The 22985-nt window shown below is 41.0% G+C and overlaps 1 protein-coding gene across 1 annotated transcript in view; it reads right to left on the reverse strand.

The window, feature by feature from the left end:
- Positions 1 to 20449, reverse strand: part of OBI1 (ORC ubiquitin ligase 1) — a gene marked incomplete at its 3' end in the record, with an annotated part of 39924 nt that extends 19475 nt beyond the window's left edge. The window contains exons 1-4 of the mRNA XM_084235595.1: positions 20345 to 20449; positions 6596 to 6731; positions 4405 to 4496; positions 923 to 1171 (exon numbers count right to left, since the gene is read on the reverse strand). Coding sequence (XP_084091721.1) covers positions 923 to 1171; positions 4405 to 4496; positions 6596 to 6731; positions 20345 to 20416 — 549 coding nt within the window. The 5' untranslated portion in view covers positions 20417 to 20449. The remainder of the gene's footprint in view (positions 1 to 922; positions 1172 to 4404; positions 4497 to 6595; positions 6732 to 20344) is intronic.
- Positions 20450 to 22985: the final 2536 nt, after the last annotated feature.

Genomic DNA, 22985 nt, shown 5'->3' on the forward strand with positions numbered 1-22985 from the left:
TAGACTGTAAAACCCAAGCATTTGCCTTTTTCACCTAAACGCTTTCTTATTGGGTGGATGAAAGAATAACTGATAACAATAAACCCACCACATAAACCAAAAATATTTTCTCGCACAGAGTAGACTAAGGCAGCTCCTCAAAACTCTCTTAAAGAGTCATTGTCCTGGTTCTCCCCGGTGGCGCAGCAGTTGAGCGCTGGGTTGCTAAACTGACCACAGTCTCTGCAGCGCCGGTTCGATCCCCAGCTACTCCCCGGCCACCAGAGGAGGGTCCCACATGGCGCGCAGACCTCTCCTGCTGCCCCCTGCTCCCCTCAGCAGTGTACTTCGGTCTTTCTGCCTGCTCTGCTCCCCGCTCTGGTGAATTCTCTCACCCTCCCGCACTTCTGACTGTACCCAATGCTTGTATAAATAAATTAATTAATCTTAAAAAAAAAGTCATTGTCCTTCTTAAGTTTTTACAAAAATAGAAATCAGATAATGGTAATCCTAGTAAAGATATGGTCCAAACCTTTCCTTTTACAGGTAAGGAAATGGATATTTGTTTGCTTTTATGTATACAGAATAGTCAGGAACATTAGCTTAAAAAAAAAAGTTAAGATAAGCCACAAAGAAGGGGAATAGAAACATCCTCTAAATTGATGTCACTCTTCTAAAAGAAGATGCAAACTCATATAGAAGCACTACTGGGCCTCCATTTATAGTCACAAATGGAACCACCTGATACTTCTTGGCAGCTAATATCATTTAAGGAGAAAAAGTTTTCCCATTATTATAAATGCTCATCCAGGGATTTCTGTACATCCCCCACAAATCATCCAATGATGAGTCAAGATAATGGGCTATTTATACTTTTGAAGGTACTTAAAACTTTATAGAATTTTTAAAAACAGCCATAACTTTTAAAACTACTGCAACTTACCTCCTTTAATTTATCCACATCATCTTTCACTTTTTCATATATTTCATTAGCTGTTCTGAGTTTTTTCTTCCATTCTGCTACAGTTTCTGGGTCAATTTTACTTGGATTATCTGCAACTGGAGGTTTGTCTTCACTTTGGCTGCTCTGCATCAAGGTTAAAGGATCCAGAATAGTCTTGATCTGTGACTCCAGGCTCAGATTTTTACTCTTTAGCTCTTCTACCTCTTTCTGCAGACAATCTATTTCATCCTGGAAAAAAATCATGCACAGCCATCAGGTAGACACAGACACTAGTCATTTGTTTACTGACGCCAACGTGTTTTGAAATTTTACACTCAAAAATCTGTGGCTACAGGAGCCTCCCTGGTGGTGCAAGGGGTTAAGACTCAACCTATGAGGCTGTCAGCAGCTTCTGCAGCACGAGAGTTCGTGCTGCAGTCCACGAACAGTCCACATGACGCAGCAGACCTCTCCTGTCTCGCCTGCTGTTCCCCTCAGCAGTATATTTCAGTAGATCTGCCTGTTCTGTTCCCTACTCTGTCTCTGGTGAATCCTCTCACCCCCCACACCTCTGGCCTGTACCCCAGCTCTTGTATGCATAAATAAATAAATCTTTAAAAAATTATGTACCTACAGAGATTCTTTACACATCAGAATAGTTTTATAGCTACACAGTCACAAAGTTGAAATTCTTAAAACATATTATGATGGATAAAATTGGCATTTTTCAATGTTTTTTTTTTTTTATTTCTCTGGGTAGGTTGTTGGGGCAGGGTGTGAAAATACACATTTGTAGAGATTTAAAACTGACACCCAAAGCAGAACAATGTAAACTTATTCTACCTCAATAAACATAATTTAAAAAGAAGCCAAATCCAAAGACATATATTGGACATTTACACAGCAGACAATCTGACAAAGCAAAATACTTATTAAAAACTACAGGAGGGCCTCCTTGGTGGCGCAAGGCGTTAAGACGCAACCTATGAAGCTGTCCCAGCCCTTGCAGCAGGAGTTCGATCCCCGGCCAGGGAGCTACCCACATGATGCAGCAGACCTCTCCTGACTCGCCCGCTGCTCCCCTCAGCAGTGTATTTCATTCAATCTGTCTGTTCTGCTCCCCACTCTGTCTCTGGTGAATCCTCTCACCCCACCCCCCCATACCTCTGGCCTGTACCCCAGCTCTTGTATGCATAAATAAGTAAATTAAAAAAAAAACCACTACAGGACACTGATAACCAAGTGAGGCTGTTGAGGTTGGGGTGGCAGAATGAAGAAAGGGTCAAGGGGATATAAAGGGTGGTGGTCAAATCACTGATTCTATTGCAGATCGTGTACAAAAAACAGATAGTCGCATGAATTCAACAAGGAAGCAGATTCCATTTCAGAAGAAAATTCTGAGGCATGTTAACTGCTTTACTGAGGGAAATTAAAAAATACAGTATTTGTCAAAGTTATCTACTCTAGTTTTGTCTGATATTTATTTGTATGCTTATAGATGAAGTAGGAATGAAATCATATGCCATTTCCTCCCACTTTCTTTGTCAGAATAATACCTGCAGTTAATTTTTTACTGCTCTACATGTTGGTTCTTCAATCACTAACATGACTCTTCCAAGTATATTTTCCCCATCTGGGACTGCTTATTATCTTACATCTAGTCACTAAACATTTGACCCAGAACTCTTTTCTGTAAAGCCATTTATTCATCTATAATGGACACCTGATCTTAAACTAAGATGATTAGAAACGCTGTTGTTAGAAAATAAATTCCAGCTAGCTCAACAGGGCAGTGATCTCCCAAAGGATTAATTTTGATTAGTACCTATTAATGATATTCATTACTTATGTAAGAATTCATTTTAGAGTTAACACAGAAAGTACTATTTACTCTTTTAAATTACAATATATTTCAAGTTAAATACTATTACACAATGAGAAAATTGCTTTATTTGAATATATTAATGATTAAAAATATATAAACAAGAAAACACATGAATGAACACTTATTCATGCCTTTCTTTATTTAAAAACATTTCTGAGGTAGCTGAAATAGCCTCCATATATACAGTTTAACTTAAAGACAGTTTATGTCAGAAGAAGAGATGCATGATATTTCCTTCTAATCAACATAAAATGGCAACTGGGTTTTAATTCATAAGCATAGGTATTCCATTAGCATGAAACTAATTTGGAAAAACATTGGAAAACAATGTTGTAGGATGAATAAGTCCAGAGATCTAACGCACAGCATGACCGCTGTAGGTAACAACACCGGAAATCTGCTGATAGTAATTGCAAGTGCTCTCACCAGGCATACCCACACCTACCCCACACTCACCCCCGCATACCCCGCAGTATCTATTTAAGAATATTAGTTTGACTGAAGTAATCACTTCATTAAGAGTATGAGTATCAAAACAGTTTAATCCGGGCCTCCCCTGGTGGTGCAGTGGTTGAGCACTGGGTTGTGAAGCTGCCCGCAGCCTCTGCAGCGCCAGTTCGATCCCCGTCTGCCAGCGAGGGTCCCACATGGCGCGCAGACCTCTCCTGCCGCCCGCTGCTCCCCTCAGCAGTGTATTTCGTCAGTCTGCCTGTTCTGCTCCCCGCTCTGGTGAATTCTCTCACCCTCCTATGCTTCTGACTGTACCCAGTACTTGTATAAATAAATAAATCTTAAAACAAAAGAAAACAAAACAGTTGTAATCCTTAAACACACAGAATTATTTAAAAAAACATTTTCACATAAAAAAGAGTTAGGGGCCTCCCCCCTGGTGGGGCGGGGGGGGGGAGGTGCACAGCACTTTGAAGCCATCTGCAGCATGAGTTCGATCCCTGGCCGGTCAAGGGGCAACCCACATGACCCAGCAGACCTCTCCTGTCTCACCTGCTGCTCCCCTCAGCAGTGTATTTCAATGAGTCTGCCTGTTCTGCTCCCCACTCTGTCTCTGGTGAATCCTCTCATCCTCCCACACCTCTAGTCTGTACCCCAGTTCTTGTATGCATAAATAAATAAATCTCAAAAAAAAAAAAAAGGGGTTAGGAAATAGCATATTTCACACTAAAATCTCTTTGGTAGTAGTTGAAAAAAGTATTCCTATTTTACCAGAACTGATCAGGCTTATAATTATCAATGAATTTATAGGCTGAAACAAAGGTTATAGTCACTGTTTACTGGAACGTTCATAATGTCTTGTGGAAGACTGGCTTTCTCAAGTATGGTTTCTCTCATATCAAGTTTTGAAAGAGCAAATATTGACAAAACAGTATGTGTTCTGAGGACAGATTCTGAATTGAAAAAGGGGAAAAAAAGTAAATTCTTGCATCTGTTCCTTTTCCCTATTATAGTAAAGGGGAAAGAGGAATTTATCAATAAAGATATTTTAAAGTAACATTTCATTGGATGTTTTATTCTAAGAAATCCACAGACTGCGATAGCTTTGTTTTACCTGTCATCATTTTAAATGTTAATTATTCTTTACCTCATATTCTTTGTGGAGTAACTCAAGTCTTGTTTTCCGAAGGTGCTTCCTGACTGTGTGGCTTAACATAGGTTCACTTTCACTCGTTCCTCCTACAGGGAAAAAATACACATATATAATTTTCATTCTGATTTAGGGAGCATAAGAATGAAAAGCCCTTTTCTTTTGGCTAAATATTAAGCCCTTTTCTTATGGCTTAATACAGTTCCCCAGTTAAAATTCCTTCCCTTCCCCTTATATACACACTTAGGGATACCATGTAGGCCTTTATTTCAATCCTGAGAAAAGATAAACATCAAATAACACCATAAGAAATACCTTCAATAAAATATCACTTTGTGTTTACTTACTTATAATACATTACTATAGGAAACTCAATGAAAGCAAAGGTTATATTTTATTAATTATCACATTTGGACTATAGTAAATGCATCAGTTAGATAATAGTAGACAACTGTTAATGATAAAATCAACAGTTATATTTAACCAATAATTTATATAAATATTATTAATATATTTCATATATGGCTATTAAACATATATTGCCTACATATGATAGACAGTATATCTATATTATTACACTCAAGGTATTCATTCAAACATACCTAGTTACTTGTAACACAACTGAAAAGATTCAAGTGTCTTTTCACTGATTCTGATTTACTATAAGTCACAGCATTAATTGTTTGATCATCATGACTCATTAAAAATATCCTTAAAGTGAATTCTTCCTGAGAGTTTTTTAAACTGGTTACCTTCTTGGTATTTCTTAGCATCATGATAGCAAAGATATTTTACAGACATTCCTTTTTCAGGATAGTCTATACACACACAAGGAAGTATAAACTACTGTACTTGAGGGTATTTATGAAATTCACTTAAGACATTAATGAATGAAGGCAAGAGAAGGGATATAAAGAGAAGCTGAGGTAAAAACCATTCAAATTATTTGAGTCACCAGAGCTCAAATTCGGCAAGAAAAGACTTGACTCTTTGGTGACAGGTAAAAAGTAAGGGCAAAGAGGTTAACACTGCAACATGGAGCCCAACAGAGAAGGCTTCTATCAGGGTTCACCCAAGTACCCAACAAACCTTGGGTCATCGATGCTTCCTATTGCTAACATCTTACTGAAATCTATTTTGTCCTAATTTGGGATTATTACAATGAATTCTTGAGTTTTTTGAAAGGTATTTTCTATACACAGCTAATTATAGATTTACTTTCAGTTTTTCTAAAAGCAAAGACAAATAAAAATCACTTACATTTTTATAATCAAAGAGAAATAACTTCTATGAGCAAAATAAAAGCTGAACACCAAAAAAGTTCATTAAATGGCTTATTTTTCAAGGGTCATATAGTCCAAGTTTGTCACCCATCATACCTATACTAGTGGAGCATTGAACATTCTTTACCCTTAATCCAGACTCTCATTCTCCCTCACCTGAGCAAGAGTCTCCTACCTGACTTACTCATCTTCTGTCTTTCCACTGCAGTTCAACCTATATATATCATCACCTATTATTCCAAAAAGCACCTTTTGATTCATATCACTCCCTTGCTCAAACCATTATGTCCACCTCACCCATCTTCCAACCCACAGCCCAAGTCCCTAATTTAGTTTGTCATTTAAGATTCTCAACTCTAAAGTTTCAATTTACCTTTTTAGTTCTATTTCAGTAGGCAGCCCCAAATTGGATTACTGTCAATCCCAAACATGTCTTTGTTTTCCAGTTTCTAAATCTTAGCTCATGCTAGTCCCTCTGCATGAAATGCCCTCCCCAGTCTTTACCATTTGAAATTTTATTCCTCCTTAAATCTCTATCTTAAAGGCCACCAACTTCATGAAACCCTTCTCGACACTCCCAGTTAAACTTACTCCTTGTCTGAATTCTCTGGTACTTTCTGGGCCTTAAACATCTGCTTCTTTAAACTATTAATACTTTGGCCCACTTGCACAGCCTCTACTAAAATGTAAATTCCATGAGGTTCTAATATTTCTTGTGGCATTCTTATAGGACCTTGTGTCCCAAATCGCCCCACACATAGATTATACAAATTACTAATTCACCCATTATGATAGTGGCAAAATAACATCCTTGAAAGTTGTTTATTTCAGTCTTCCTCCAAATATACATTATTTACAGACTTTTCCAAATGTATTTCCATGTCTTTATAAAATGGGGCCCTTACCGATAATCTCTTTGCAAGGATTTTCAGGAGTGATGGGAACTCTGCAGGCTGGACACTGGCTATTATTCTTCAACCACAAATCAATACAAACTGAACAGAATACATGGTTGTTGATGCATATGACAGGCTGGCGTACCTTTGAAAAGAGAAACATTACTTTCAGTACAGGACTACTGCACTAGTCCTAACTAGAATCCCAGTATGGCGTAGAATAACTGCTTCCCTAGAATACAGCAGAGTAGGGGCTTTAAGAGGGAGCATCTAGGACTTAGAAAAATGTTGTTCCTGTTGACCACATCGTTTCATATATATATATGTTTCATATATATATATATATATATATATATATATATCTGTTTCACAGATAACTAGGTGAATCAGAGATAGAGACAGAAGCTTTTGACATATAAAATGGTTTTATTTGTTCCAAATCACATTCATGGCCAAACAAAAATACTTTTCCACTACAATGGGAAAATTTACCTTCAACTATTCTATTTTAGAATCATGAAGGTTCTTTCAATATCATTTAGTCCAATCACCCATTTATTATTTGAAACCTTCTGTCAATTCATTCCATTATATCACAAACAGCAACCAACCATTAAACACTTACATCTTATTAGAAATTCCCCAAAACCAGAGGCATGAAAGCTTAAACAATCCTAAAAGGTAAGAGTCCCATTCTCAGGTGGTTTATAATCAAAACAGCTAACAATGCTGACAGAAATACCAACATACAGCAAATACACAAATATTTGGCTTCATTTCAACAAATACAAATAATAATACATTATTATTTATGTATGCTTACCTTTTACAAAGAGCTTTCATATGTATTCTTTATGTTTTGGCTTTTTTTTTTTTAAATAACTGAGGTAAACAGAGTAAATATACTTTGCAAACAAGGAAATTAAGGCATGAGAAAATTGTGGTTTGCTCAAGATTAACTGGGTATTTTGTCTGCGTGTAACTGTTTCATCAGGGGGAAAATCAAAGAGAGTAACTGCCTGAGTTTTTTGCCTAGTATGTGTGTTTGCTTACCTATGTATCTTCTCTGTTAGAATGTAAGCTCCATGAGAGCAAGAACTTTTTCCTCTAGTTCATTCTTACACCCTGGTGCCTAGAATACCACCTGATAGGTAGTAGGTACTTAATAAAGGTTTGCTGAATGAATTGTTATTAAGACAGTATTTAACATTCAATTAGTTGGACAATTGGCCAGAGGGACTGACGATATTCCTCAAACAGCAGAACTTTAACTATAAAAAACAAAAACGACACAGAAACACTTAGGCTCTAACTGTGAGTTTCAGAACACTTTATAGCCATTTTCAATTATTTTCCTGTTTAATAAAAACAATGCAATCATTCAGTTTTCTGCAGACCGGATTAGAAGAGCAAGGGACAGCAAAGGAAGCATAGAGAGAAACAAAAGACAGAAACACCACACACCATTTCCCTCACAGAAAACACGTGAGCTGTTCTATGTCTGCCTCAGAAGGATACTCTGAGTATTCATTAACTCAAAAGGGGTTCCTACCCACAAAGAAATCACAGATGTGTGAGGACCGGTGCCTGGCAGGTGATCATTCACATGGCACTGCCAAGAGCCCTTTGGCCTAAGTCTAGCTCTCCAAACTCAGATGCTCCCTGGTTATGAACACTAACATAAGGAAACTAAACAAGAAGATAATTCAGCATGGATTTAGACTTCCTTTTGGAGAAACCACACTCATTCAGTTCAAAAATCTTGACAGAACTGACTCAAATAAGTGAGTAAAACCAAGAAGGACAACTTTTCAAACTCTTCTTCCAAAGCGCCCCTACAACAGCAAGGACGGAAAGCGGATATGGGCTTACCCCGGTCAGTCTCTCAAGCAGCAGACAGGCCTGGACTTTCTTTGCAGATTTTGATCTTTCCGAAAAATTCATGTGATTTAGAAATTCAGACCATAATATATCACGTGTGTTTTAAATTTATCTGTAAGTCATGAAGTGTTTTAAGAACAAAAAATTCTAGTGGCAGGAAGACTACTGTTTATCCAGTAGCTTCCCTCAAGGCCACATATGCGCACAACCACACCTCTATTCCAGCCACACTCCCAGAAGTATGCAGACCCCAAATTAAGAAGCTTGCCAAAGAGTGACTTCCTTGAACTTTCAGAGGATTTTCAAGTCACAACCTCATCTCGAAATGGATGACAACCAATGGCCAAAAGATAAATCTGTGCGCATTATTAAAAGAGATTCAAGCTGCTCTCCCTCCTTAAGGACACATTTAAAGGCTTCTTCTTGTTCTGTGTATTTGTGCTCCCACAACAAAGATCAAATGTCTCCCTCATCTAAAAAATGGCTTTGAACAACTCAGTGGACAGTACTATCATTAACTAAGGTGAGAAAGACAGGTATGAGCAGCTTTCACATGTGGTAGAAATCTAGAATTGTTTGGCCTTGTTAAATGTGTGAGGCCAAGCCAACGTTTCAGTGGACAAGCCTGGCAAGGCAGGCTCTGAGGATCACTGGCACACAAGGCAGGAGACCCCTGCACGTACAGAAGCGTTGAAGATGAGGATTCCAGCAGGCCCAGGAAGCAGGGCACGAGCCGCAAATGGACCTGAGAAGGAGGGGTCTGTGTGGGAGGAGAGGGGAATATCCTCTCACAGAATCCAGAGAAAAAGGTTTTTCACTAGGGAGACAATAGCCAACTGTCACACACTGATGACAGACCGAGTTTCATGTGGACGGAGAAGAGACTGTGGGATTAACCGCGTGGAAATCACGGTGATTTGTTACTGACAATCACTGCTCAGTGAATGGTGGGGTGGACACTTGATGGGCGCGTGAGAGACAATGAAAGGTGAAGGTAAGAAAATACAATTTTTCATGTTTTACTGTACAGGAAAGAGCATGAAAATGAGGTCATGGGGCCTCCCTGGTGGCGCAGCGGTTGAGTGCTGGGCTGCGAAGCTGTCTGCAGCCTCTGCGATGCCCGTTTGATCCCCGGCCACCAGCGAGGGTCCTACATGGTGCAACAGACCTCTCCTGCCTCCGGCCGCTCACCTCAGCAGTGTACTTCGGTCCTTCTGCCTGCTCTGCTCCCCGCTCTGGCTCTGGTGAATTCTCTCACCCTCCCATACTTCTGACTGTACCTAGTGCTTGTATAAATAAATAAATAATTTTTTTTAAAAAAAAAGGAAAGAAAAATGAGGTCATGATAAGGGGTGCCAAAGGGAAAGATGCAGTAAAGAGAGGCCATGAATGCTGGAGGAGCACAGGGAGGGGCCACAGCACTGGAAGCGAGGCCCCTAAAACACCAACAGGGAACGAGGTTCAAAGTACAAGGGGGTTATTTTGGCTTATTCTAGACAGGAGTGAGACTGTTCTGCCACTGCAGCAAAAGGGAAGGCTGGGGGAGTGAGAACGCATACAAAGGGGCTGGAAGATGTGTGGGTGGAAAGACAAAATTCACAGTAACAACCGTTTCCATTGCTTCCATTTGTCATTAAACATAAGGTGAGGTTACCAAATGGAAATGAGAAGGGAGGAGAGATACTCACTTGAGACAAAGGAGAATAAGGTAGTATTTTGAAGAGTGAGAAAATAAATTTACTAGACACACAGCCAGCAGAACTGCCAATCTGGGCTTCCAGTTGATGTCTGTGGTTTGACTGTAAAGGAGCAACAATTAACACAGGTGTGTATTTTTCTTACTATTATTAAGCTGCTCGAGTTCAGGCAGGAAGCAGACTGGCTGGATTTGCCCCAAGTGGGGGCTTTGCCAAGGCGGAAGGGAAAAGAAGGGACTGATAACAAGTGACCACGGGAAATGCGTACCAGAGTGATGATGACAGGGAACCGAGCATCCATGGAGGGGTGCCCCTAACTCAGGGATGCTGGGGAACAGGTATGACAGGAAGAGGATGAGAGAGTGAAAGGCTTACAGGAAAAGTGCTGAAGACAGCAAAGCTGCCTTCTCTAGCATTGTGTCACAGTTCTATCTGACACAGAACTATTTTCTCTCACAATCTCATCTGTCACATGGCCTTAACCTCTCCCCTATGCTAACAGTTCCTCTAAATCCTCTGTAACTAGAACTCAGTAGTAGAGCTGAGGCTTCAAGAGACAAACCTGAGGTCAACTCCAGCAGGAATGGCAGACATCAGTTTCTGCCTCAGAAAATTGTGGCTTAATCTAGCATATTTTTGATTCAGGTGTTGTTAAAGATTTAATAATGTCACATTAGCAGAGAGATTTCCATACAGCAATCACTAAAACAAAACAAAAAAAAAAAATCCAAAACCCACCAAAGATAACATTATTATATCTAAATGCCCAGGAGCCAACTCCATGAGAATCCTTTGGTTGCCTTATCTATGTTCAAAACAAAACTAGGCCTTCTCCACACATTCGCTCCGCCTCCTGCACACTCTCTTGTCTAAGTCCCTGGTGCTACCACTTCACCGGGCTAGAAGACTCAGAGCTGTCTGAGTCAATCTTTTCCTCCCCACCATGCAATCTGTCACCATGCAATCTGTATCAAGTCTAAGAAGCCACAGACTTTAACATGCACCAATATTTTCCATGCTACTAAGATACAGGAAAGGAAAGTACAGGTTATTATGAATGTAAGCTACACCCAGATTTCGGAGACGTCATAAAGCAAAAATGAGTGCATCCCGGAATAGTCAATATAGGGCAAGTCTACCTCTGGGGGTACTTTCCTCTATACCTTCTTTCCCAGCTTCACCTCAATAATGAGCTCAGCTTCTCATCTTTTTACCCTGATCTACTGCAATGCCCTCCTCCCACGTTTCCTTGTTTGCTCATGTTCACTTCTCTTGTCCACTTTTTATATTGATGCGAGAACCACCTTCCTGAAACGTGGGTCAGCAGTTTTCACTGTTCCCCTGCAATGCAGAAACGGTATTTCCCTGCGCAGAGTTTTAAGCACAGCATTCAAAAAAACAACACAATCTTGATTCTTAAGCATCCATTCTCTTGATTTACTATTTCAATACTCGCGTCCACCTACACTTCAGCCACACGAATCTACTTGATGTTCACAAAAAAAAGAACACAAACAACAACGGCTCCATGTCTACGGTCAGCGCCTTTCCTTGCTTGTTATGTCCTGCAGGCCTCTAGCTGAGCCTCCCCAATCAAAATAAAATCCCTCCCACATTTTTAAGATGAATCCAATGTAACCTTCTCTACAAGGCAGTCACTCACTATATCTTCTCAGAATTAACAAGGTCTTTGATTCTCAAAAGGATAGTCATACTGCATTGATTTAATGTTTCTTTCCATGGTTGTGCTGTACCTAGAAAATTGTTTACATCCTGCTTTCCCTACTAGATTTTATGCTGCTAAGGGATGGGCAGTGTCCTGTTCATTGTTGTATCCATCTTCAGCACCTAATACAATGCCTTGAGCACTCCAAAATTAATAAGGTTTTTGATGTATTAAAATGAAGGACTGAGATAATGCTCCCAAAAGCATAGCAAGAAGCAAGAGGTCAACTGACCACAGCCAAACTGAAAAATCAAAAGTCTAACCTCTCCATTTATTCTGCCCAGAACCACCATGGAGAGATCACATGGCTTTGACTTCCAAGAGCCAATGGTCATGTCACCCACAGGAGAATCATTTTCACTGCTCAATACCTGGCTTTGTCACGATCATTATGTTGGTACTTTGAAATAGTTGACTTATTTCTCTAGACTAAATAATTATCAGGTGATGACTTCTAAACAATGGTTTAAATTTAGCTTAGGAGAACAGAAGCATAAAAAGGAGAAATGACTATTAAAACAAGTTACTTGTTTAGGTATAACCCACAGGAACAAAATACAAAGAATCCAGCAGTCCCTCAATCTCCTGTCTTCCTATCTTCTTCTACCCAGATCCCACTATATACAATACCCAAACAGGCACATAATTTTAATAAGGTCTTCCCAGGATATGAAAATGATCGCAATTTGCTTGTGTTGGAATTTATATCCAACTCACTCTCAATTAAGACCCATGGCAACAACACATGAAATAAGAACATGTAAAACAACAATGGCAAGGGAAAGTGACACAGAATTCCAGACTCATCTGGAGTAGCATATGCAAGTGATATACCAAGGTAGCCACCTTCAGGTTGGTGAGGAAGATCAGGAGGAGGAAGAAAGAGACAGCAAGGTGTGAAAAGCAGGTGCTTCCACAGGAATGGGCCGGAGGGGGTAGCCCTGGGAACAGGATTAATGCTACCACATCTAATGCTACTACACAATTCATTTCCTTTATCTAAGGATGTATCTGTTTTAAGAACTTCTAGGACTTGGGAATTGTATGGGGACTATAACTAAGATGAAAATGCATACATTGTGCAAAAATGCAAAATGATGTAAAAAATATATAAAATAAAAAAATAAATTGAACAAAAGGAAAAAAAAGAAAGAATTTCTATCACTGAGTGGGAGGGCTCCGCAAACAAAGATGGGCGTGGGTCCCCAGAAAGCACCAGCCTGACTGCAAGGCTGTTGGATAGTGGAGAGCCCCCCCCCACCCCCTTCGGAGACAGAGTGAAGGCTCAGAAAAAAATTAAAAGAGGTAAAAAGAGACAAAGATGGTCACTACATTATGACTAAGGGGACAATATATCAGGAAGATATAACACTCGTCAACACATCCTTGCCAAAAGAAGCAGCACCAAAACGTATCAATTATCTATCAGACAAATTGAGAAAGAAGGAATACTACCAAATACATTTTATGAAGCCTGCATTACACTAATACCAAAACCAAAGACAACAACAAAAAAGAAAACTACAAGCCAATCGCCCTAATAAACACAGATGCAAAAATCCTCAATATAATACTTGCAAACATGTGCTGATCCAGTTTTCCCAGCACAATTTATTGAAAAACTTCCCTGGTGCTGGGAAAATTGGACCACCATAAACAAAAGAATGAAACTAGACCACTACCTCATAGCACAAAAATCAACTCAAAATGGAAAAAATCTCTGAACATAAGACCTGAAATCATAAAATATATAGAAGAAAATATAGACAAAACACTACATGACATACATCTCAGTAACATCTTTAAAGACTCATCCCCCAAAGCAAAGAAAGTGAAGGAAAAGATAAACAGCTGGGATTACACCAAACTGAAAAGCTTCTGTACAGCAAAAGAGACATTAACCAAAACAAAGAGACACCCCACTGATTGGGAGAAAATTTTTGCACACAATACAACTGATAAGGGACTGATCACAAAGATCTACAAAGAACTCACATGACTCAACAAAAACAAAGTAAACAATCTGGCAAAAAATGGGCAGTTAAAAAGACACACCTCCAAAGAGGAAAGAAATACAAACGGCTGACAGGTATACGAAAAATTGTTCAACATCACTTATAATCAACATCACTTACAGTCACAGAAATGCAAATCAAAACCACAATGAGATACCACTTTATACCAGTGAGAAAGTCACACATTAAAAAAAACTAGCAACAACAAATGTTGACAAGGATGTAGTGAAAAAGGAACTCTCCTATGCTCTTGGTGGGAACGCGAACTGGTCCAACCACAATGGAAAGCTGTGTGGAGGTTCCTCAAATTACTAAAAATGGAGCTACCATATGACGAAGCAATTCTACTCCTAGAGATCTACCCCAAGGACACAAAAACATTAATTGAAAAGGATACCTGCACCTCTATGTTTATTGCAGCACTATTTACAACAGGTAAGATATGGAAACAATCCAAATGCCCCCAAATAGATGAATGTATCAAGAAGTTATGGCATATATACACAACAGAATGCTACTCAGCAATCAAAAAGATAAACTCATGTCATTCACAGCAACATGGATGGAGCTGGAAAGGATTAGGCTCAGTGAAATAAGCCAGAAGAAAAAAGAAAAATATCAGATGGTTTCACTTATAGAAGGAATACAGGGGAATCAAATAAGGGATCAGGAAAGAAAATAATAAATAAACAAAATTATCAGGCGACTATAAATCAGAAATATCCTGCAGGGTAAGGGGAGGGAGAGGAATCAAAACAGGGGAGGGAAGAGCACAAATGACTACAGTGATAGTACACAGGTGAACTGGTGGTGGGAATTTTACAGGGACTATAAAGAGAGGAGAAAGCAAACACTGTACAAAAATGAACAATAATGTAAAATGTAATAAATAAATAAATAAATAAGAATTTCTCCCACCAAAATCCCTTTCTTAAGAAACAAACATACATTGGAAGTCATGTCTTAAGATGCTGTCATTAATATTCATATCATCCTAGACTCACTAGGAATAAGTTTAGGACAGGAGTTTCTCAACTTTGGAACTACTAACATTTGGGAACAAAGAATTTTCTGTTGCAGGAGGACATCCTGTATGCTGAGGGTTTAATGAGCAGCATACCCATTAGGTACCAGTAGCATCTAACCCTGCTTAGACATTACCAAATCTCCCTGGGGGGTGAAATCCATTCCCACCCCCTTGAGAAGCACTGTTCTAAGATATTCACATGAATTATTCTAACAACCTAATGAAGTAGGTAGTATTAAATTCATTTTTAGCTGTGTAAATGAAGACTCAAGGAAATTAAGTAGAACCAGCATTCAACCATTCAAATGTGATTCAACTACAAATTGAGTGCTCTTTCAACTAAGAAAGTTGTGTCTTCCTTAGAGTAGGGTTAATAAACAATAACCTGGGAGTAACAGAGAACATATTTTTTCCCTGAAAGCAGCAAGAGACCAGGATCAGTAGAGGATGCCGAAAAGGGGCATTTATTTGATGGAGGTGATTAGGGGCTGGGGGGGGGGGGTTGGCAATTACACTAAAAAATGAACTCTTCCACCCTTGAATCCTTTGTCTTTAAGAAATAATATTCTTGCAACTATGTCAGAATTCCTAGTGTTTCCCTAGTGACACCTGGAAAGTATGAAAAGGCTGAAGGGTAGGAATGACTGCAGAAGAGTTACACATTCAATCAGAGGAAGCTTGCAACTTTTCAAAATAAAACTCCTAGATAGTGACTGCTATCTTTTAAGAAATGTCTGGCTCTGGACAGAAATTCAGGTTCTAGAACTTTAAAACTGCGTGATCCTGAAAACCGTGTTACTTACTGCCTATTGTTCTGGGCCCCCATTCCTGCTTAGGTAAATGGAGAGAGAATAGGTTTCCCCTCCCCCACTTTATCCCTACCTGGAATGCTTTAAGGATAAACTGGAATGTTATTTGTGAAGTAAATATGTCAGCTATTACATACCAACTCCGATAATTATTAGGATACAGCAACTCTTCTTTGAGTTAATTTTTACTATACACAAATGTAAGGTAAAGAAAATATCAGGCTTTTCTGCCCTTCCGCCATCAGGATAGATGATGGATCCTTGAGGTCCTGAATGTATGCCTGATGGCGGGCACCTGGAATAGGGTGTGGGCATAGGTAGATGGGATTCAGCTGAGCTAAGACTGTGCTTTTTAAGGGTGGCGTCACGGGGAGGCCAGCAGCAGCAGTAGAAGCCGAAGCCGAAAGAGAAGCCGAGAAGCAGCAGAACGAACTCCAGAGAGCTCAGATAGAGTGAAGACTTGCTGGGGGCTGGGAGGCTGGCACCCCTGCCTGCCATATGCCTGGTGAACCCCAATAAAAGACCTGCAAAAAACCCACTAAGGACTGACTCCTCCTTTATCCGGTCTGCATGGGATCAGAAAACCTGCCTTGTGTCCTGTCCTGACCCTACAACAAAGTACGTAAAAGCACACTACTCTTACGCTTTTCCAAAAGTGTCTGCATTCTTCATAATTTAATCTGAAAAAGACAGAAAAATGCCGAAATTGTACTCCATATGGCTTTTTGCAAAGCAAATTACTTGTGACAACTATGTGCAAGGCCAGTTCTCAAATCTACTCTTTGGAAGTGAGAGGCAATCAAATCTCAAGTGTGGGCTCAATGTCCCGAGTTGATGACTTGCTAACCAACAGCCCCCCAATGTGAACACTGATTAATGAATTTAATCAACACAGATAGAGTGAGGACTCTTAAGTGCATAAAACTTTACCCGTAGGCCCATCTTTTCAATATTTTTAGTCAACAATATGGGTGGAAAGCAAAGCAAGAGGTCCTTCCTCAAAGAAGGGATCCTTTCCACAGAATTCTTAGTAAGAAATAGGCCAGCTTAACACTGAACACTTCAAGAGACGGGCCCCCCATGGTAAGGAAGTTGATTTCATCTCTAATTATTTCAGCCATGCTTGTCACTCATGGCAAAACAGAGACACGGTCAATAAAAGTATTACATGCCACTACAGTTGGCTTCACAGCTTGAATCCTAATTGAAGAGATAAATGCCTGGAATTATCTAGAGAAAAACTGGTCTGCAGCGTTCTGGGAGCAGTAGCAAAATGTCATTTTAACAGATACCCTGGGCTACATCATTCTACATTTCTGTTTGCTGGTCCACTAGTCAAAAGGATGGGGAAAAATTAAGGCAAGAATATTTTATATATAAATCATACCACAGGATGGATCTCTAAATTTATTCAGGTTCTTACAATACTGGCAAAGCTGGGGCCTTCCTGGTGGCGCAGGGGTTCGAGTCTCAGCTATCAAGCGATTGCCAGCCACTGCAGCATGAGTTCATGAGTTCAATCTCTGGCTAACCTACATGGAGGCCAGGGAGCTAACCCACATGGCGCAGCAGACCTCTCCTGTCTCACCTGCTGCTCCCCTCAGCAGTGTATTTCAGTAGATCTGCCTGTTCTGCTCCCCACTTTGTCTCTGGTGAATCCACTCAGTCCCTGCACCTCTGGCCTACACCCACCCCAGTTTTTGTGTGCATAAATAAATACATAAATAAAACTAAAAAAAAAATACTGGCAAGGCTGTTAAACATATAATAACTGAACAGAGAAAATCCAACTTTAAAGCTCAGATTGAGATAGCTGGAGTAAATGAAAAATGTCTCACTTTCTGATTTTCAGCACACTTATATGCAATACACAGCACACTGACTATGTGCACAGTTAGGCTCTCAACATAACTTCTTCCCTCCCTATTCTTCCCCATCCCAATCAGTATTTATCTCTTTGGATTTAAGGTCTCCCCCATTCCCACCCTCTTCAAGGTAATAACCACTTTTTTTTTTTTTTTACACAGTAGCCCTTCGGGGCAAATGGACCATAAATCTGATGAACAATGAAAAAAGAAGCTTGCTGATGGCAAGACTTGGGGATAAATGGTGAGGGCACCACAGAATGATTACTGGAAGAAAGCTAGGCAGCAAGGACCTCAAAGCAGATCTCAGAGGTGGCCAGAGATGCTGTGTGTCAGGGAGGTGAAGGTATAGAGGGAACAAAGAACTGCTCCAGAACCTGCTGTCTTTAGTACCCCAGGAAGGGGGAGTAGCATAAGAAAATAAGATTTGCTTTAACTACAGAGAAGGCAAGAGTTATACGGAACCAGTTAAAACCACTGGATGTACTGTGGCACTTTCAAGAACTAACAAGACCCACAGTGCTGGGAATACAAATCTTTACCTAGAAGGGTGCCTCAGTTTAAGGGCCTGCCTCAGTGCCCACAGTAAAGGTTAACATTTCTTGAATATTATTATGTGCCAGATTTCATGCTAAGCATGGGACTTTACTCCACTTAATCCTTCCAAAAACACCAGTGTAGAAACCCATTTCATAAATAAGGAAACTGCATTGAGAGAGAATAAGTAACTTTTCCACAAGTGAGTTGGAATGCCTACATTAGAACTCATGCAGTATGAACACGGAATTTAGGCCCTCAACCACCACATCTTTCTGTCTCCACAGCAGACCATAAAAAAAAAAAAGCCTGTTTACAAATTGTTACTCTTTTATTATCAAATTTCAGTTTAGAATAAAGATAACCAATGGGTGAGGTGAAAAGACACCAAAAGTGTCATCTGTCATGAATAAATTCAAGTGAGTTAAGTTTATTAACTCAAGTGAGGTATTAATTTCCAGAAGACATGAATGATAACACTAGCGGTTCAAATCTTAAGCCTTAGTTTTAGTTCAAATGCTAAACCTTAGTTTTCCTATCTCTCCACCCCATCACTGGTGAAAGGAGTCAGTGAGACAATTAAATGCATTAAAAGCATTCTGTAATCTGCAAATTACTACATTCTATTAGGGCATCACTTTACTAGTTAATCACAAAAAGCCTAGGTACGGAAACTCAAGCAGGCAGAACAATGCACAACTACAAAAGTCAGCCTATTTGTTAATGCAAACTATTTAGAAAGTGTACAACCAACACCGAGGGAAAATTATTTTCCAAGAATATTTTTATAGCTTTTAGGGCTATTCTTGGCAGTAATTTACTTAGAACTGAACATACATTATGGGAATATCACTTCAGAAGATAAACACAGGTTGCAGCAAATAGAAAAGTCATCTCCTCCTCCCAATCCTGTATGTAGGCTGCAGTATGGTAGGCAAAGGCCAACTCAAATACCAACTTCCAGGATCCCATTCTTGATCTCTCCAGCCAGAACTGATCAACCTTTCACCGCACAGTACTATTGCTCCGCATTTCATTCTGCGTGGTATCAACACTAAAGTTGCTTCCAAGCCTGACTTCCTACTACTTCTTGAGCACAGAACCCAAATTCCTAAGGCCCGTAATCAAATGTTTGGTCTGTGAAGCAAACATTTTATTTTTCAATCCTGGACTTTAAGCTGTAGTTTCAGTCTGAGCTTGCAGGTAAACATGCAGTCAAGCAACACACACACACACACACACACACACACACACACACACGCCATTCAGACAGGGGGGAAAATTTGTTCACAGTATCTTCTCCATTCTTGTTCTAACGATAAAGAAATGCTTATGCAGCCAAGCACCACACACACCCAGACACACACACACACACCCCCAGACACACACCATTCAGAAAGGGGGGAAAATCTGCTCACAGTATCTTCTCCATTCTTGTTCTTAACGATAAAGAAATGCTCTTTTAAAAACCGAGCGGAAGGCACAAAAGGGAATGCAGAAGACAGATGCATGACAACCTTCAAAACTCCACTTCTAATTCAGAAATACTTTATCTAGTTTCACAAACACAGGCACCTCTTGCCTCACAAAGAGCAGGTATTCCATTCGTGACTGTTCAGTTCTGGGAATTAAAAACCACACCCCTCATTCTAAACACAGGTCAGGGGCGCATCCTCCTTACTTTCCAAATCCTGAGCCAGGAGAGCCGAGACCACCCTCAAGGCCAAGGAAAGGAAAGCATCCTGCAAAAGCAAGACTCCCCACGGGCACGCTAGGCCCAAGACGACGAACGCTCTAGTTGTGCCGGGGACCAAGGAAGCTCGGGGGGAGGCTCCCTGGAAATGTGCTTCCAGCCCTTCAGCGCCCGGCGTCAGGGGCTGCACATGGGACCTAAAACAGACCCGCGATTCCCTTGGGCTCAGGCCTCTTCGACGCCCGCCGCGGGCGGACGCCGCCCGCTCACCCCGCCGCCCTCCCCTCAGACCCAGGCCGCTGTCACCCCCGTCCGAAAGCGCCGGGAGGAGCCCACTCATCGCGGGCGCCCCCTCCGGGCCCAGGACGCGGCCTCCCGCCGCCCGAGGAGCCGGGTGAGCGCCCCCGCCGCCCGCGCCCCGCGCCCGCCGCGATTGGTGCCCGCCGGCCCCGGCCCGCGACCTCCGACCCGGCCCCGGCCCCTGGCGGCGCCTGGAGCCCCCCGTTACCTTCCCCAGGCAGATGTGGCACGTGATGGGCAGAGTGAGCGACAATGTAACGTTCTGCACGGTCTGAGCCATGGCAGCGTTCAGAATCCCGCCAACACGGAAGTCCCGCCGCCGGCGGGTTCTCCCCGGCCGGGGCCGCGCGAGGCCGCTACGGCAGCCGGGCAGGGCCAGCCCGCCGCGAGGGACGGAAACGCGCTTCGCCAACGCGCGCTCGCCGCGGCGCCCCCGGCCCGCGACCCCCCGCGACCCCCCGCGAGCCCCCGCTCCCCGGAGAGAAACAGAAAGAAAGAAAAGCCCCCCGAAGTTTCCCGGCTTCGGGAGCTGCGGATTTTCCCAGGGTGCGGAGGAAGGAGATTTAAATTGGAAAGTTTAATGAAATAGTTTAATTAAAAGTTTAATTTAATTACATAGGCGAGGGGACGGGAAAGTCACGTAAAATCCCCCACTCTTTCCCCCGAGGCGGAGGGGCCGCGTGGAGATCAAGCCCCACGCGGCCTGAGGAGGCACCCTGTGGTCAAAGACCGGGGAAAACGTTGTCTGTGCCTTTTGAGTTTTCCAGTCCTCGTGAAGGAAGGGCCCGCCAAGCAGCAGCGATGTCTCCTGTTTCTGAAGAGTTTCGCAGTTTTTTCCTGAAGCACTTTCACTGTCGACCCTGGCGGTTTCCAGCCACAAGAGGTGTAAGGGTCGAGGACACACACTCAGCTTTGCACTCACAAGTGAGGAAGCTGCAAATGGTGCTCACCAGCCTCACACCGTGAATGCATTGTCAGGAGCCTTAAAAACCATGTCAGGTGCACGGTTGCTTATGAAATGCAGCACTGTGCTGTGAACTCCAAAGGAGATGCGTGAGGATACATTAGTATTTCCTACCAAGCAGAAAGAAGTACTCTAAAAGCTCCCAAAAAAGTCTTGGACATAATAGATTTGGAATTTAACTGCAATTTCCTTACAGTGACTAAAAGCCCATGTGATCAATTTATGCAAACATGCAATCTGTCATTGGGATCATTAAAAAACAAAAAACACAGTGTAACTACCTTTAGTAATCATTAAGAAAAACAGGCAGTGTAATCACAAGAAGGAGTAGCCTGGTTGTTAAAAGAGTCCTGGACTTAAATTAAGGGAATGGAAATCGTGGGACAACTTCCTGGATTTACTGATTTCGTACAGTTTAGCCTTTCTGCTTCTTAGCTTCCTCCTTGGTAATTTGTGTATAAACCCAGGCTCATGCCTAAGGTGATATTTTAGGGCCTGCATTCCCACCTTCTGAGTGGAGTGTAGGACGGAGAACGTCCTGCCTCTCATCTCTGTCTCTGGTAGCAGGTTAATGTGTGCTTATGATCATGTCTATGACTGCAACAGAAGATGAAATTGGAGCACCTAATAAGTAACTCACTTGAAGAAACCCACATCGGGTTCAGAATTGTCTTATAGGTGGAAGTAATATCTCAGTAACTTCATTTCCCAGCAACTGGAGGCCATCACGTGCTTGGAGTTTAGAGAACTGGGCAAAATAGTCAAATTAATTCCCTGTTTAATGGGTTTTTCCCCCCAACATGCCTGCTGTAAAGTTCTGGTTTGGCTATTTCCTGGCTGTTTGAAGGCAAAGTCATATGAGATCTAGAATTCATGTGTTTTGCTAATGCATTTTTTCCTACTCCTGGCTATAGAGTTCAAGTCCAGAATTGGGAAACTCCAGATTATTCGCTATCAGTCTAGTTTGGCCACTTCCCCATGGTACTCTGTTTTTTCCTATTGTCATCTTGCCCAGGCTTATACCTCAGGTGATATTTTAGGGTCTGTCATTCCCACCTTCTGGTGGAACGAAGGACTGAGAATGTTGTCTCTCATTTTTATCCCTGGGAGCAGGAAGACAAAAAAAATAAAAAGAAAGAAAAAAGAATTCCATTGTTACTAGGACAAGTTCATTCTGAACCATCTTGGTAACTGGTATTAATACTTAGTCACAAAGATTTTAAGAATCATAACCTGCTTTTTAAATATTATAGAATGTTAAAATCTGTACTGTTTCCAAGATCCCTCACCATGTTACACAGCTGAACAGTGCTTGTTTAGTGCTCTGCTCAAATAGCTCTTATTGTACTGATCATTGTTTTATAGTTGATTGTTTATGTGTTTGCCTAGTCAATAGATTGTTTCTTGAGGTCAGGGTCTGGTTTATTTATTCAATAGTATCTGGTAAAAAGTGATCATTTCACAGATGATAATAATTTCCTTAGCTAAAGTCTACCTTTATTACCTTTAGTTTAAATGCTTTAGTTTAAATGTTGTCTTTATTTGTGTTTCACTTCAGAATAGGAAAGAGTATTGCTTTTTGCTAATTATAAGAATCATACAGGCTTAGCGTAAGAGATTTAAGTCGTTAAAATATATAAAATAATAAGCAAAAATTCCTCTATATTTATGCCACACCTCTCTATCCTGTGCAGTAATCACCATTGAACATGCTAGAGCATATCCTTGCCACACAGTTTAGTTTGTGTATTGTGTTCATAGCTACAAATAGGCTCATACCATAACTTTGTTCACTAATGCTTTGTGGTTAAACAAACATACATGCAAGAGTGCAGGCACACGCAAACATGCACAGACACACGTATCTAAATAATACTGTTAGCAT

This window comes from Talpa europaea (assembly GCF_964194135.1).
Source record: "Talpa europaea genome assembly, chromosome: 6".
NCBI lineage: Eukaryota > Metazoa > Chordata > Mammalia > Eulipotyphla > Talpidae > Talpa > Talpa europaea.